Source organism: Bos indicus x Bos taurus, chromosome 14, assembly GCF_003369695.1.
Source record: "Bos indicus x Bos taurus breed Angus x Brahman F1 hybrid chromosome 14, Bos_hybrid_MaternalHap_v2.0, whole genome shotgun sequence".
Lineage (NCBI taxonomy): Eukaryota > Metazoa > Chordata > Mammalia > Artiodactyla > Bovidae > Bos > Bos indicus x Bos taurus.
Genome location: NC_040089.1, coordinates 81509433 through 81526484, shown reverse-complemented (window position 1 = coordinate 81526484; position 17052 = coordinate 81509433). Strand labels below are relative to the sequence as shown.

General features: G+C 51.7%; 1 protein-coding gene across 13 annotated transcripts in view; it reads right to left on the bottom strand.

Moving 5' to 3' along the window:
• The window catches only part of DEPTOR (DEP domain containing MTOR interacting protein), a 199406-nt gene that overhangs the window by 152113 nt on the left and 30241 nt on the right, over positions 1-17052 (bottom strand). For all 13 annotated transcript variants that reach the window (XR_003514531.1, XR_003514532.1, XR_003514533.1 and 10 more), the window contains exons 2-3: positions 1659-1837; positions 450-573 (exon numbers count right to left, since the gene is read on the bottom strand). Coding sequence is in view for 10 of the 13 variants with exons in the window: in XM_027561689.1 (XP_027417490.1) it covers positions 450-573; positions 1659-1837 (303 nt within the window). In the remaining 3 variants the exon portion in view is untranslated. The remainder of the gene's footprint in view (positions 1-449; positions 574-1658; positions 1838-17052) is intronic.

Below are 17052 nucleotides of genomic sequence, written 5' to 3'. Positions count from 1 at the left end.
GCAAGGCCCTTCCTCTTCGCCGCTCTGCGTTCTGCAGTTCTCTCACTACTCATCTCTTGACCTGAGCTTGGACATCCCCCGTACTTGACAATGCTTCTCTAGCCGTTTACAAGTCTGTGCTTCTGAGTCACACGCTAACCCTTGAGAGAGAGCAGGCAACCACATCGCTGGATGGCAAAACCAAGGCCCAACCTTCTGCTTTCACTTTTGGATTTTGTTAAATCGACCTAAATATAGAAGATGCTATTGAAATAAATTCCTTATTAAGAATCTTATGAAATCGACTCAATTTCTGGCAAACAGAAAAGCAAGTGAGGGACAGAGTTTTCTCATATTAAAAGGAAGAGTTATGCAACCACCCCACATGGGAGAGCCGGGCTGAAGTCAAAATGATAAAAGACGGAAAGAGCCCTACAAGCTTCAAGCAGAGGAGTCCACGTGCAACCTACTTCTCATACAGCCTCTGTCCCCTCACGAAGGCCTTCACTTCGTTGTCCAGGGGGAAGGTGCCGTCATCCTTTCTAAAGCGGTAGAAGAGTTTGACGTCCTTGAATTCCTTATGCTCATCACAAACTGAAAGACAATATAAGAGAGAGTCAAGTAAGGAAAAAAAAAAACCTCTTATAACTCACTCAGATGAAGGGAGATGCTAATTAAGATTTGTTTTATTACCTAACTTCTCAAGCGTACCACTTGACAATTTAATACATGTATTTAGCCCAGTCCCTGATACAGAAAAGCACTCAGTTTTATGAGCTATCATCATCATCATTTGTTAAGAGAGTCACAAAACTCAACTCATCCTTCTTTCCACAAACTCTTCTTGAGCATGATAGCAGGGTAGGCATCAGCCTGCAAGAATGTGAAAGCCAGCGAGATAGAGACAGGTCCATATGTAATTGAAACATGAGGCGATGCGGCTACGAAAGAGCTGAGGAGACGTCAAAGGCACACCCAGATGTGGGGTGCTCCACGGTGGGGAGGGACGCCTCTCTGCAGAGTCTGCCTGCAAGTGGAGACCTGAAGGAGAGCAGAAAATGAGCGAACGGAGATGGTGGGCATTTCAGCCCAAGAGAGCAGCAGCGCGTGAAAGGTCTTGGCCAGGGTTAGACGTTTCAGAGGGATACGGTCAGGAACAGCCACTGAAACACAGAGTAACAGCAAAGCTTGGACACAGCCCAAACGTCCGTCAGTAGAGTGGATGAAGGTACGATGGCCAAACGGTACACGGTACCCACTGCAGTGACAAGGCGCAAACAAGACACACCACCAGCGTGAGAGAAGCCCACAAACAGGGCGCGGACCACACTGCAAAGGCAGAGTCTATCGTGATTTAAAACAACATGTTGCATTGCTAAGAGATGCATACACAGAGATGGAAAAGTATCAAGAAGTCCACAGAAATAAACCCGGATGCCTCTTGGAAGAAGGAAGGGAATGTAGCTGGGCAGAGGTGCCCAAGGGGCAAAGTGAGATGCTCTATTTCTTAAATGGGTGGGCTCGTACCTGAAACAGAAGATTCGGGGCTTCCCTGGAGGTCCTGCAGTTAAGAGGCTGCACTCCCGGGCAGGGACACAGGTTCAATCCCTGCTTGGGGAACCGAGATCCCACCCCCTACAGCGTGTGGCCAAAAACACCCCTGTGGCCGCCTCACTCACCGTGGTGGATGATGCCCCGGTCCGCCAGCTTCTGCATGAGCTTAATTGCTGTCTCTCTGTCAGACGCCTCCTTGTGTTCAATCAGCCAGTCAATCAGTTCTTTTGCGACGAAACAGTTTGGGTAGGTTTTAAGATGATGTCGCCTATCTTTAATCACCTTTTCTTCATGCAGCCTGAGCCTGGAAAGAAAAGTTGGCAATCATTTTAGGAATTCTGATGACAACACGCATCACTGACTCAGTCCCAGAGAGCAGTAACGAAATTCAAGCCCAGGACGCATCAGAGCGCCATCCAAATACCTTTATGTCAGCGGGCCATTTCCCTCCGGTCAGAGCAGAGGCTGCAGAAAGTGACCCCAACCTGCAGATCCAGAGTGACACACAGAGGGGAGGCAGACCCAAGCTCTGACAACACAGAGCTCCGCGTCAGTCCAGAGAGCATTCTCACCCTATCCCTCCCTCACTTGCTCTCCACTGGGGGAGGAGGGGGGAGCTTACGGTTGCAACCAACCAAGAAACTTCTAGAAACCTGCAGAAACCAAGTACCTCCTCTTCACAGACTGCTACGAATCCATGCCCTCTGGATTCACTCCATCACACAGCAAACACAAATGAGCGTCGACCCAACCTGCCCATCAGGTACTTCCGAGCAGTAGTGACTGAAGTCGGAAAACGCACGATGATGCCTGCCCTTGCTGGTCTTGCCTTCCTGGGGGCAACAACTAAGCCCCTTGTGAGGCTCTTTACACAGACCAGGGCTTCCCGGCTGGGGCAAGTGGTGCAAATGCAGGAGCCGCAGGAGGCCCGGGTTCAAGCCCTGCGTCGGAAGACCCCCTGGAGAAGGACATGGCAACCCACTCCAGTGTTCTTGCCTGGAAAGTCCCATGGACAGAGGAGCCTGGAAGCATGTGACTCCCATGCGTCTCACTTCATTATCTCAATACTGCCGAGAAATGGGGTTGACTGAGTAACCACACAGAAACCGGGTGGACGTCTCTCTTCCTCTGTCAGATGGCGGCAACTGCACTGATCCTATCCTCGGTGATGCTGAGATTTGGGGCCACAATGTCTGTTAAGCACCAGCAACTCAGTACAGCACCCAACACAGAACAGGTCCCACCCCTCCCATTCCTGAAGAAAGGAACTAGGTTCTGCTCCTGCCTTTTTTTTTTTAATGTGTGTGCTCACTCGCTTCAGTCAAGTCCACTCTTTGCAACCTTATGGACTATAGCCCAACAGGCTCCTCTGTCCATGAGGATTCTCCAGGCAAGAATACTGGAGTGGGTAGCCATGCCTTCCTCCAGAGGATCTTCCCAACCCAGGAACTGAACCCAGGTCTCCTGTGTCTCCTGCATTGCAGGCAGATTCTTTACCCACTGAGCCTGCTGGAGTGCACTAAAGGGAATTTAATGGGTTTTGATATTCCAAGGGTTGTGACTCTGAGTTGGGAACGTTCTGGGCTGGAGCTATGACCCAAGATGCTCTTCCTTGCTACACCACTGTCATAGGCTGAGCTGAGCTCCCCTAAAATTCATACATTGAGGCTGTAATCCCTGGTACTTCAGAATGTGAATGCATTTGGAGGCAGGGTCTTTTAAAAGGTAATTACAAGCAAATGAGGTCACTAGGGCAGGCCCTGGACTAACAGGAGTAGTTTCCCTTTAAGAAGTGGGGATCAGGACACAGACAGGCTGAAAGGGAGGGCCACTGAGGACGCAGGAGAGGGCTGCCGTCTACACACCAAGGAGAGAGGCCTCAGGAGGACCAGCCCCACCAGCACCGTGATCTTAGATCCGAGGGCCAGTGAGGACCCAGAGAAAGGGCAGCCGTCTGCAGACCAAGGAGAGGGGCCTCAGCAGGACCAGCCCCACCAGCACCATGATCTCAGATCGGAGGGCCAGTGAGGACGCAGAGAGAAGGCAGCCATCTACAGACCAAGGAGAGAGGCCTCAGGAGGACCAGCCCCACCAGCACTGTGATCAGATGAGGACCAGTGAGGACGCAGAGAGAGGGCGGCCGTCTACAGACCGAGGAGAGGGGCCTCAGGAGGACCAGCCCCACCAGCCTCATGATCTCAGATGAGGACCAGTGAGGACGCAGGAGAGGGCGGCCGTCTACACACCAAGGAGAAAGGCCTCAGGAGGACTGGCACCACCAGCACTGTGATCTCAGATGAGGGCCAGTGAGGACACAGAGAGAGGGCAGCCATCTACAGACCAAGGAGAGAGGCCTCAGGAGGACCAGCCCCACCAGCACTGTGATCTCAGGTTGTTAGCTCTGAGAGCTATAAGACAGTGAATTGCTGATGTTTAAGCCACCCAGTCGGTGATTCTTGGCTGTGGCAGCTTGAGTGAAGACAGTTACCCACTGCTGAAGATGGAGGCTCCTGAGAAGTCTGGGGATGAAGGGCTCAGCTGGGGTGTCGACAGGGGGGCAGGGAGAGAAGAGAGATGAGAGTCCTAAAAGGTACAAAGTGCACGGAGAGAAAAGAACCATTTATTCTATTGAGTATTTATCTATCTATCTGGCTGCATCGGGATTTAGCTGCAGAACGCACCATCTTCACCATGGCACGCAGGCTGAGCTGCTCAGCGCCTCATGGGAGCTTAGCCCCCTGACCAGGGATCAAACCCACGTCCCCTGCACAGCAGGGCAGACTCAACCAGCGGACCACCAGCAAGGTCCCGAAAAGAACCCTTTCAGTGGAGTTCCTACTATGTGCTCAGCACTGTACTAAGCATTTTCACGAGTGACTTAACTGCTGTGGCCTGAATGCTTTCATTCTCCACAAATTCACATGTTGAAATACTAAACCCCAAAATGTTAATTATGAGGACAGTCAGGAATATAGCACTTGGCTCTCATCCTGATGGCCAGTAATTCCAGACGACTAAATTTGTGAGCATCAGCATCCTTGCTGGTAAAACCAGGATAACGGCAACCACACTGATTATCTCCTCACACGATCACAAAGCTGGTTAATAAGGATCAAGACAGCATTCGAGCCCTTACTAAAAGCCATGCAGCTCTGACTGCTTCACTGGCATTAATCCTCATGACAGCTCCCAGAGGCTGCTAATGTTAAAGCCACAAATCTAAGTATTAATAATACGTAAACAAGCCTTAATTAAAAAAAAAAAAAAGCACGTTCACATTGGTGTGCTAAAGTCATCACGTGAATCGTTCTAATTAATTCAGTGACAATGACACTGAGTAATTTGTTTAACATGCTCAAAGTGGCAGAATGCAAAACAGTAATTCTTAGACGAGATGTCTGTCAGGAATCTAAGAATAATGAGGACCAATTTATTTAGAAACTGAAATGTGGAATAAGCTGCTATATAATTTGGTGGAGGAGGAAAGAATATGTTATGAGCCAAGAGACAAGTTTCGGCTCCTGTAAACTTTCCAACTTAAAAAGTGTTAGGTCATATTTATCTTTAAATACTACAGAACAGAGCCTTTCGGTTACGATGCCTTCGGCACTGAGCTTGGTGCTAATTCTGGAGCAGGCCTGCCTCCCTCTGAACCTCACACTGTGCAGTACAAAGCAGCTCTGGTCACCACCCTAGCAGCCCACCAGGGCCTGGTGTATTTCCACGTCTAGGAAACCGAGCAGAAATATCGAGGGGAAAGAACTTCGGATCTCGGCGGCAGCCTAGAACTCGATCTTTTCAGACATGTTATCGGGGTTAAAAATGTTCAATAACTGTTACTGTCTGTTTCTCTTTGATAGAAATACAGAATTCTAAACATAAGCATGAAAAATTCCAGAAAAACCAGCCCAATAAAGAGATAAGAATTTTCATACTGTAAATAACCAAGTGCTGTGCCTGGCACCACGAGTACTTCATAAATATCTGGTGAACAAATAAGGATACAGGGGCACTAACAGAAATGACCCCCTTTTCTAAAACATAGGGAAGCTTCTCACTAAAAAAAGTGGGGGTTCTCACCCCACGACTTTGTGAACATCTAATATTATGGAATTTATCTTTAAAAAAAAGCAACTTTCATGGTTTCACTCCTGGGGCAATCCACTTCCAAAGTTTTAATGCCTGTTGTGCTGGTGTGTGTGTGGTTTTTCTGGTTATTCTCTGTGGCTTGTGGGAGCTTAGTTCCCTGACTAGGGACTCGGCAGTGAAAGCCTGGAGTTTAACCACTGGACGGCCAGGGGATTCCCTTGCGTGTTTTTTTTGTTTTTTTGAAAAAGCATTTCCATTTCTTTGAACTCAGTTTACTGCTTACAAATTTCCACAACGTTTAATACACGAATATGCATGATCCCCAAGAAGTGGGTAGAGGAGGCAATATTTCAAACTGGGAATATTTTTCTTGTGGGAAGAGAGAAATTCTGCACACTAGAGCCTCTCTGGGATGGCATTCTCCAGGAAGACTCGGTGAGATGCTGAGCCGCCCTTGCAAACACGCCGGTCACCCTGTGTGCCAGGCCCACAGCCCCTGCTGCTGCAGAACGCCTCCAGCACCCCGGCCACCCCGGGCAGCGTGCAGACCCCCGAGCTGGCCTTCCCCGCCCGGGGCGGAGCCTGGCTGAGAGTCCCTGACTTAGGGGGTCCCCGCGCCCACCGGCTGCTTGGCGAAGGGACCAGGGCCACAGGATGCTCCCCACTCAAGGGACAGCCGTCGGCCAAGCCCAGCAGGACGGCTGCGTCCATCACGGGAACAGGGGCAACGGTTTCGAGCCTTATCTGTGCTAGGAGCCTTCCTTCGAGGCGGAGCCCACCCGGGAGCCAGTGCGGAAAACCGAGCAGTGAGGAGGTCCCGGTTCGGCCCGGACGACCCTGGTCTTCCGGCGGCTCCCGGCGCAGAGCCCCCACGTCCCGGGACCATCCACCGGATCGACCGAAACGTTCGTTTGGATTCCTCCATAGGATGCTACGGAAAAACCCAAGTGAACTTTTCTGGCCAAGCCAACAATGAAGTGTTTAGAACACAGGTTAAACATCCTCAGGGTCGACCCTGAGGAACCGGGCAACCAGGGAAGGCGGGGCGCAGGCCAGCTCCGGGAGGGCGCGGGGAGAGGCGGCCAGAGGCCCCGACCCGGCCCCGCGGTTCCTTCGGGCCTTTCGGTTCTTCCTCCAAGCTGCACGCGCTCTGATGGTAACCGGAACAGAGTCAGCCCCTTCCGGCGGCTGCAGGAGTCTCGGCTCCGGTTCCACGAGGCCTGCACCCGCCCGGCCCAGGAGGCCTGCGGTGAGCGCGGCCCTCCCAAGCTTCCTCACCGTCTCTGTGCCCCGCGCACCGGCGTGCCCGTCCCACCGTCTGGACATCCTGGACTCTATCTACTCTCAAGACAGACATCCCTCAGCTTAAAACACCCCCTCCTCCTGCCTGTAATAGCTAAAAAATTTCTACTTGCTCTTCGGCTTAAAAGCACCTCCCCTGGGAACATTTCCCCGGCCACCCCAAACCAGAAAACGAGCTTCCCTCCTCTGCTCGCCCACTAGTAAAGCACTCATCCCACTGTGTTACAGTCAGAGGGAGTGAGGGATGCTAGGGGAGAGCTGCTGATTTGTTTTGTTAATTCCAGTGCCTAGTACACGGCAGGGCACAGAGCCTCACTGATGGGAAAAATCACACCCTGAGCCTTGAGATGCATGGGGCAGAAGAGTCTTCTGAAGAAGAGTCCAAATCAATCCACATTGAACTCCTGGGAAGAAGAATCTCTGTTTTAACTGCATTTTCTATGCCACCGGCTGGAGAATTTAAATACAAAAGCCACCTTCCCATCATTCATTTCAGCCAGCTGGTTCACAGGCCTTAGAATCAAGGTGATTTTGTAATATTCTATTCGGGGCCAGCGAACCAGCTGCTGAAAGTGCCACCTGACAATTTCCTCTTCTAGCTCCAGGAGAACAAACGCTAAGAGCGCAGGGTGCTAATAATCCCTACGAAATTACCGTCCATCAGATAAGAAAGGCAGAAATTGTTTTTCAAAAAAGCAGCTCGTGGAAAACTGCAGCGGGTTGCAGGGCTCAGAGAACAAAGAGAGCTGGAAACCACATGCTCTCATTTAGAAACAGCGTCATAAATCTCAGCCCAAGTAAACAGTCTAATTAAAACACACAGCCAGCAGAACGGTGTGGCTGACTGCGCGAGCCTGGGGACCCGGGCAACAGCACTGACATCCATGTGCTTTCAAGCCCAGCTATTGTCCCTTCCAGATGTCCAGGAACGGCCAGTGTCTGTCCTTGGGGACCGGAGAATTCAGAGGAAATCACGCTTACTCACCCGCCCTTGAAAGGTCCCAAGTCTAAAAGGATAAGAAAATAAGACAGGAACCAATGGAAGCTAACACACTGCATTGTCTTTTCGTGTCTGGATTTATTTTATAATTAAAAATTCAAATGACCAAACAAATCCATGCCCTTGGTAGATTAAAAAATTTCAAAAGTGCCTAACCTCAAGCTGGGTGCCTGGTGATGAATTGATACTTGCTGAAGCAGGAGACGGGTGTGGGCGTGCACTAGACTATCGGTTTTACTTCGGGAGGGTTTTGAAATTCCTTGACCCTCTTTTAAGATAAATATTTTTTGATGTGGACCATTTTTAAACCCTTCACTGAATTTGTTACACTAGTGAGTGTCTCTGTTTTATGACTTGGCTTTTATTGATTTTGGTCACGAGGCTTGTGGGATCATAGCGACCAGACCAGGGACAGAGCCTGCACCCCCTGCATGGAGAGGTGAGGTCAACCACGGGGCGGCCAGCGAAGCCCAAGCCCACTTTCCAAAGGGACGCAGTACGAACAGTTGTTTCCGTGTTCTCGCCAAGAATCCACGACGTCCACACGCAGCTGTGAACGTACACTTCCGGGAAACGGGGTCACAATAGACATCTCATGTAGCTGTGCTTCTCCCTCTCAGCCTGACGAGAACGAGGGAACGATACAGATGGTGACAGAACAGAGCACTGGTTAGCGTAACGGACTTCACGCTACTGAACTGCACATTTTTAAACGGTTAACATGTTTAAAACATGTTGTGTATATTTTACTGCAATAGAAAAAGACTCTACACTTAAAAAAACCAGAACCGGTTAATGTAAAGAGAGTATGTGTGATCTGTGGAGCCAGAAGGAATTGGTCTGAGACCGCGCACGCGCACGCGCGCGCGCACACAATGCAGAAGCTGCAGTGGCCATCTTCTCTGGTGGTGATGTCAATCGTTCCATCAGCAAGACCCCTTTTCAGGAGTCTATCAATCAGGAACAAAGTCTGAGTCATAGGTCTACACAGAGCCCTTTCACGGCCCATGTCAAGTCAGTCCAAGCCAAGTCCCATGGATGCTGTGTGTCTTGTCACCGCAGCGAACTGAGATGGTGAACACACCGGGGAGGAAGCGTGCCTGACTCCGAGTCCCATGTATCAGGGGCTGCACTTGAAATCATGATGAAGTGTTAGCAGAAATACCACCACTAACGCTTCACACCCCCCGTGAATCAGGCAGGCGTTGTCATACTCATGTGACAGATAAGGAAGCAAGCTCCCGAGGTGCAGTGATGTGCTCAAAGTGAAAGTCGTGTCCGACTCTTTGCGACCTCATGGACTATACAGTCCATGGAATTCTCTGGGCCAGAATACTGGAGTGGGTAGGCTTTTCCTCCTCCAGGGGATCTTCCCAACCCAGGGATCAGCCGATTCTTTCCCAGCTGACCCAGCAGGGAAGCCCGGGAATACTGGAGTGGGTAGCCTTTCCCTGCTCCAGGGGATCTTCCCGACTCAGGAATCCAACTGTAGTCTCCTGCCTTGCAGGCAGATTCTTTACCAACTGAGCTATCAGGGAAGCCCTAATGTGCTCAAGCTAGATTTTTAATAAAGAGCAGGAGGACTTCCCTAGCGATTCAGTAGTTAAGAATCCTCCTGTCCACGCAGGGAACACGGGTTCAATCCCTGGTCTAGGAAGCTCCCACACGCTGCAGGGTAACCGAGCCTGTGCTCCTAGAGCCGGTGCTCGGAGATGAGAATCTGTGCAGCGAGCGGGCGGCCCTGCTCAGCGCAGCTAGAGGACAGCTGAGCTCGGCAAGTAGACCAAGCATGGCCGATAAATAAATAAAATGCTAAAAAAAAATCAGACAGCAAAGCAATGGCAATGGTTTAAAAATAGAGAGTGGGATTAGGATTTGAACCCAGATCTAATTTCTACGTTTACAGAGCATTCCATGCCATCAACTTTAAACAGAAGCACCTGTCTTCTGCCTATTCTGCTCATACAGGCTAAGAAAGAGGAAACATTGCAGTCATGCTAGAACACCACCGGAAGGCGAAAACGCACGCGATTCATACAGCGCACAGATACTACCCGTAAATACAGACGGGGATCACAGACGGGCTACAGAAGCAGCCAGCACATTGTCTTCACGACTGCCTCGAGCCAGTGTTGTATAATTAACATGGTATGCCCCAAGGGCCAGAAGCAGACTCGGTGACCTATGCTACCCAGAGAGTCAGCATCAGCTCATTCGGGACACGTAACAAAAACCTGCCGTTGTTTCTGGCTGTGCCAAGCACACAGCACACGGGATCTTAGTTCCCAGACCAGGGATCAAACCCATGTCCCCTGCCCCCTGCAGTGGAAGCCCAGAATCTTAACCCAAGGCTTGTCAGGGAATCCCCCAACACACACTTTGCTTTTTTAATTCTTTTTTGAAGTATAGCTGAATTAGAATGTTGTGTTAGTTACAGCAAAATGACTCAGTTGTATGCAGAATGGGTTAACAACGAGGTCCCGTTAGCAAACACTCCTACTGATGCGTGCGTAAGCGCTAACACGGCCTCTGAACCCTCATCTCATCCTTGAGATAAGATGTGAACACAAGGTCAGGGCAGGAAGGTCCCTGTCAGCCTCCCCTATCTCCTTAGAGCTGAGATTTCTTGCTGAATTCTTCCTCCACGTGAGCATTTTCCTAGGAGGTCTCCAGTTCCAAGGAGTAAGAAGCAATATCAGCCTCTCACGTTCTGATTTTTTCCTCTAATGAGTCCCAAGAAGGGTACTCTTCTAGCTTGCAAAGTGCCTTTCCAAGAAGCTCCAAGACTTTTCCCAAACATATCATTATTTGTTTACACACCGTACCCAGCAGAATCAGGCCTCGAGGTGCCATTTTACAGGTGAAGAAACAAGCCCAGAACGGTCCACGGAACTCACCGAGGACACAGAGGGACTCCCAGGACCGGCGCTGGGCCCCAAGTCCGCTGGTCCTGCTTTGGGGCGGCTCTGACCCCGGCCGCCTGGCCCCATGGCGCCCCTCTGTAACGAGAGGGGACCACATCCTGGCACCTTCCTCCCGAAACACAGAGCTCTGCTCGTTACTCAGAACAGCAGTTTGCAAACCAGGGCAAACATCACGTCCCATCCTTCATCCTTGTTCCCCAAGACTTGGCACAGGCCCAATAAACGGTGCTGTTCAGGTGGCAGCGAGTGGGACTCCCCTGGTGGGCCCACTGTTAAGGCTCCACATCTCTACTGCAGGGAGCATGGGTTCGGTCCCTGGTCGGAGAACGAAGATCTTGCATGCAGCGTGGTATGGCCAAAGAAGAGAAAAAAGAGAGAAAGAAAATATACCTTTCAGGCCGGAATAGGGACTCAATTGCATTAGTTCCCAAATTCCACTCCTGCCTTCCTGATTCACTGTTCATCATCACTCACAGCAGAGCTGTGGAATTGGACTGACTAGGGCTCAAACCCAAGTCACAGTCATTACCTACTGTGTAACAATGGGCAAAGCATTGACCTTCTCAGTGCCTCAACTTTCTCATCTATAAAATGGAAATAGATGTATGTCTCATACTGTGAGAATGAGATGAGAGATTATGTTAAGCGCTGAGCACACACTAAGGTCTCAATAAATGTTAACTCTTACTGCTGTTTTTACTATCATGTAATATATTTTGTCAGATTGTGCCAGAAGCCCCATCAAAACACCACTAAATATGCACTTCAGTTGGTTTTTAGAACAAACGCAATCCTCAGTTGACGACCACTGTTTTCTAGTATGGATGCAGGACTTTGAACTGAAGTTGCTTCCTGTCTCTGGGACTGAATCCCAGGATGATTGGGCTGGGTTAGCAACTGCTGGAGACGAGGCTACTCTTTGTTAAGCACCTTCTTCTTGGGTAAAAGTTTAGTCACTCAGTCCTGTCCGACTCTTTGTGACCCCATGGACTGTAGCCTGCCAGGCTCCCCTGTCCATGGGATTCTCCAGGCAAGAACACTGGAGTGGGTTAGCCGTTTCTCCAGGGCATCTTCCCGACCCAGAGACTGAACCCAGGTCTCGCACACTGCAGGCGGATTCTTTACTGTCTGAGCCCCAGGGAAGAGGAGAGAGAACCGAAGGTGAGAAGGCGTTCGGTCACGCCCTGAACACACATCTCAGCCTTGCTTTCCATGGGGTTTGTGAGAATCCACGCCACCTCTTTAAGGTCTCAACCAAACTGATAACTAAAATCACTGATTTTAACTGGCAAGAAACTCCCAGCCATCTAGTTCAAGCCGTCCCCAGTATCGCTGTTTCACAGACGGGAAAACAGACGGAGAAATGAGATGACCTGCCTGTGTTTTCCCTGCTGCAAGTTCAGCCTTAGAGTCCTGCCTCTCCAGCCTTGGAGACCAGGCCGCCTGCTGACCTCCACAGCAAGGCAGCCGCGAACCTGCTGCCGCTAATCCAGTGCCCTGTCAAGGTGTGCTTTTTTTTTTAACCTAATTTCCTACTCATTTTTTAAACTAAGTTTATTTATTCACTTCTGGCTGTGCTGGGTCCTCACTGTTGCTCGGGGGTTTCTCTAGTTGGGGTGGGCAGGGCTGCTCTCCAGCTGCAGGTGCAGGTTTCTCACTTGCCAGCTTCGCTGGTTGTGGAGCCCACTCTAGGGCTCAGGACATGTGGGCTCGGGGGCTCAGGGGTCAGGGCAGGTGGGCTTGGGGGCTCTGGGCTCAGCGATCGGGGTGCGTGGGCTCGGGGCTCAGGGGTCGGGGCACGTGGGCTCGGGTGTTTGGGGGTCGGGGCATGTGGACTGGGGGCTCTGGGCTCGGGTCGGGGCACGTGGGTTTGGCGGCTCTAGGCTCAGGGATTGGAGCGCGTGGGCTCGGGGGCTCAGGGGTCAGGGCACGTGGGCTCAGGGGTTGGGGCGTGTAGGCTCAAGGGTTGGGGCACGGGGGCTCAGTGGCTCAGGGGTTGGGGTGCATGGGCTCGGGGGCTCAGGGGTTGGGGCACGTGGGCTCAGGGGCTCAGGGGTTGGGGCGCGTGGGCTCGAGGGCTCAGGGGTCAGGGCGTGTGGGCTCAGGGGCTCTCGGGTCAGGGCACGTGGGTGCCCGGGGTCTAGGATGCAGGCTCAGGGGTTGGGACGCGTGGGCTGCCTTGCTCTCAGACACGCGGGATCCTCCCAGACCAGGGATTGAACCCCTTCCTCCTGCGCGGACAGGCAGACTCTCCACTCGGCCACAGAAGTGACAAGGAGCACTTCTGTCACCGATGGCCTGGACCCTGTCTGCGAGAGCCTGCGAGTCATCTCTGCCAACACCCAGACCACTGCATCCCTTCAGAATATTCAATCTTGAAAACCGAAAACATCTTCCCTGAGGAAAAGCAATGCGCATGAAAATTAAGTACAAAAGATCATGAGATAGTAACTAAAACATTGTTCAGTATATGGTTCCTGGGTTTCCCAGGCGGCACAGTGGGAAAGAATCCACCTGCTAACGCAGGAGACACAGAGACGCGGGTTCAATCCGTGTCAGGAAGATCCCTGGAGGAGGATACGGAAACCCGCTCCAGTATTCTCACTGGGACATCCCATGGATCATGGAGCCTGGCGGGCTACTGTCCACGGGGTTGCAGTCAGACATGACTGCGCACGCGCGCGCACACACACGCAAAACCCCGCTCCCCACTGAAATATAAACAATACAAGCTGGGTGACGTGCAGACTGAGGCAGATTCAAGTGAGAGCAGGTGAGCGCAGGAAGGGGCAGGGACACCCTCCGTGAAGGTCACCTGGAGGCCTTGGGGGGCCACAGGAGGCCGGGCGGCACCTGCGAGCTTCTGAGGCAGCAGGTCCGGGGGTCAACGCAGGGGGCAGCATCGCTAACGAAGGCACGCTGACGCTGCTGCGGCTTTAGGGGGCACCTCTGTGAACCACTGGGTTGGAGGGGAACAGAACCAACACGGGGCTGGGGCATAAAAGGAAGGAAAGGGTGATGGGAGGCGGGGAGGGCCGTGGCCGTCAGCTGAGCCCAGACTTGGGGGGCGGGGACGGGGTGGGGTCAGAGGGGGACATACTTTCCGCGGGCGTTTCCAGGCCCTGGGGTGCCTTCGCTGGGGAGTCAGGAAGTGATCCTGTGGGTCGCACCTCCTCAACACCTTAATGGAGACTTCACTCGGGCGGTCTCACCACCCGACCTGCAGGGCCCCCCTTCCTTTAAACGTCTCCCCACCCGTTCGCCGATGCCCGCTCCTGTTTGAGGAGGAGCAGGGTCTTCCACCCAATAAGGTGTGCAAAGTTTCTTTCTTTTTAAAGACAGGTCTCTGGCTGAGAAACAGGCAACAAGCTCCCTCACGTTACCTGTAACCAGCTGACAGCAAATATAAATGATAGCTGTGAGCCTGCCCCGTGTCCATGGGGAGGGAGTTTAGAAGGAAGGTGCGCGACGCTTTTCTTAGGCCTCACTGCACCGCTCCTGGGATCGTAGATCTCCCACCAGAGACCAGACCCAGGTCCACGGCGGGGAAAGGGCGAAGCCCTAACCACTGCACGGCCAGGAATCCCCGCAAACTCGTGACTTTGAGGAAACAGGAGGAAAGGGCTGGTCCGGCTAGGGAAAAGGCCGCTCAGAGCAGAAGCGGGGCTCAGATGCCAGCTGCTCCTTTGTCCCGGGGGTGGATTCGCGGCTGCCAGGTGCTGTGTTGGCGCTGGGAGGTGTGAGGCCACCAGAACCCTAGTGTGTGGGGTTCCCGTCCAGGTAGCGTGACCTAGACAGAGGGGGACCACAGAGGATGAGATGGCTGGATGGCATCACCGACGCGATGGACGTGAGTTTGAGTGGGCTCCGGGAGTTGGTGATGGACAGGGAGGCCTGGCGTGCTGCAGTCCGTGCAGTCACAATGAGTTGGACTCGACTGAGCTACTGAACTGAACACAACCCAGAGGAAAGCTCTAACCAACTTAGGACTTCATTTGCTAATCCAGAAGAGGAGGAAGCTGACCAGCTTTATCGCTAAACTTCCTTTGTCTCTTAACTTCTCTGGTTTTTTTTAATGGACATTCTGAAGAGCCTCCAGGGTAAATCCCCACTCACCACATCAAAATAGAACAGGACTTTTGGGGCACATTTTGTACTGAAAAGATCTGCCACAAACCACAAGGCTGAAGAGCAGAAAATAGCAAATTTCATTTCCTTCAGGCTTCCAAGTGAGGATGAACATATCAGAGCGAATCCTGTGCTAAGCAGGCTGTCCAAACCCCATCTAGGGTTACCAGCATCTATTTTCAGCTCCCAAGACAGATGCGGAAGCTGCCCAACTGCTACAGGCTTTGTGTGTCAGGGTCTACAACAGGGAACAGATAAAACAGAGTATTACTTAGAAATACTCCAAGAGCCCTCCAAAATGTTGTCAGGGACATCTGTGGTTATGGTGGAGGCAGCTTTCAGCTGAGGGGCTTGTGAAAGACTCAACCAATATACATTTATGGAGCTCCAACTGCATACCAGGCATAGCTTGAACAACGGCTTAGCACAGACTAGTTTCTTCTTCAAATGAAAATGTTGTGTCCTGTGTGTGCAGGACACACACACACCCCAGTCGCAGTCTCCATAATCCTCCCAATCCAGTTAAAACTGAATCTATCTGACAGGCTTTTCCTTTTCATCTATTTCCTGTTTCAGCAAATGCATCGCCTTCCTTTCTGCCTCTCTAGATTTATGCTCTTCCTTTTTCAGGATCTGTTAAAGCCTAGCTCAACTCGATCTCTTTCTGTAATGTCTTCTCGCAACCACTGGACATAGCCTGCTGCCCTCGATGCCTCTGTGACATTTTCTACGACGCTCAGGTCTGCCCTTATACTGTTTCATATTACTTACAGCACAAATGGAATGAGGAAAAAACTACCTCCTCCCTTCACATTTCCCAAAGCGTCTAGGACAAGGCTAATGGTAAATGATGCTCAGAATACGAGCCTGGGTTTCATCTTTGCTTTTAGCTGGACAGAGAGAAATCTGACCATGGAACAGAGTGTAGATTTGAGTCTCCAGTCCTGGGTCCTTTACTGGCTGCAGACCATCCAGGTTGCCCTTACTGGGCAGTACTTCAGAGCGTTCCTCCCCTGCCTCTCCATGAACATGAAGGGGTACTTGGACCATCTGTGTGTGTTTGGTTCCCTGGAAAAGAAACGTGAAGCAGCTCCTCCCTCAGGAAGAGTCCACGCCATCCTTCACAGAACGTGCAAACAGCAGGGGTCTGGTTTTAGCTCCAGGTCTGTCTGTTGCCAGGATCCAGGCAGGTCTGGGCAGGAAGGGCTCAGGCCAGTGGCTGGGGCCCCCTGGGTATCCATGGATGGAGGAGCCAGACCACCAGACAGGAGGGGAGTCGGGAGAAGGCCACAGCATCTGTAGCCCCAAGGAGCCAAACCTGAAGGCCCCATGTTCACTCAAGTCCTGAGATGCCAAGGGCCAAGGCAGCTCTATCATGGGGAAAAGGTGACAAAGCACAGACATGAAGAAGGGAAAACAGCCATAAACAAGTCACACAGCCTTCCTTTTAAAACATTTATATTAGAGAGAGACAGAGAATACTGATAATTCCACGTGCAGTGACATAAAAAGACACACACACACTGGCTTCCCTGATGGCGCAACTGGTAAAGAATCCACCTGCAATGTAGGAGACCCTGGTTTGATTCCTAGGTTGGGAAGATCCCCTGGAGAAGGGATAGGCTACCCACTCCAGTATTCTTGGGCTTCCCTGGTGGCTCAGCCGGTAAAGAATCCACCCACAATTCGGGAGACCTGGGTTCCATCCCTGGGTGGGGAAGGTCCCCTGGAGAAGGGAAAGGCTACCCACTCCAGTATTCTAGCCTGGAGAATCCTATGGACTGCATAGTCCATGGGGTCGCAAAGAGTCGAACACGACTGAGCAACTTTCACTTTCACACACACAATCAGGAGACAATAAAAGGTCACAAGAACGCTGCTGAGAAACACTCAACGGGAGGGAGTCAACTGTTCCTTGGGCTTCCCAAGTGGCTCAGTAGTAGAGAACCCGCCTGCCAATGCAAGAGACGCAGGACTCGATCCCTGGGTCAGGGAGACCCCCTGGAGGAGGAGGAGGATTCCCACTCCAGTGTTCTTGCCTGGGACTGCCTGTCTTGACACAGTGGCCCTTGCAGG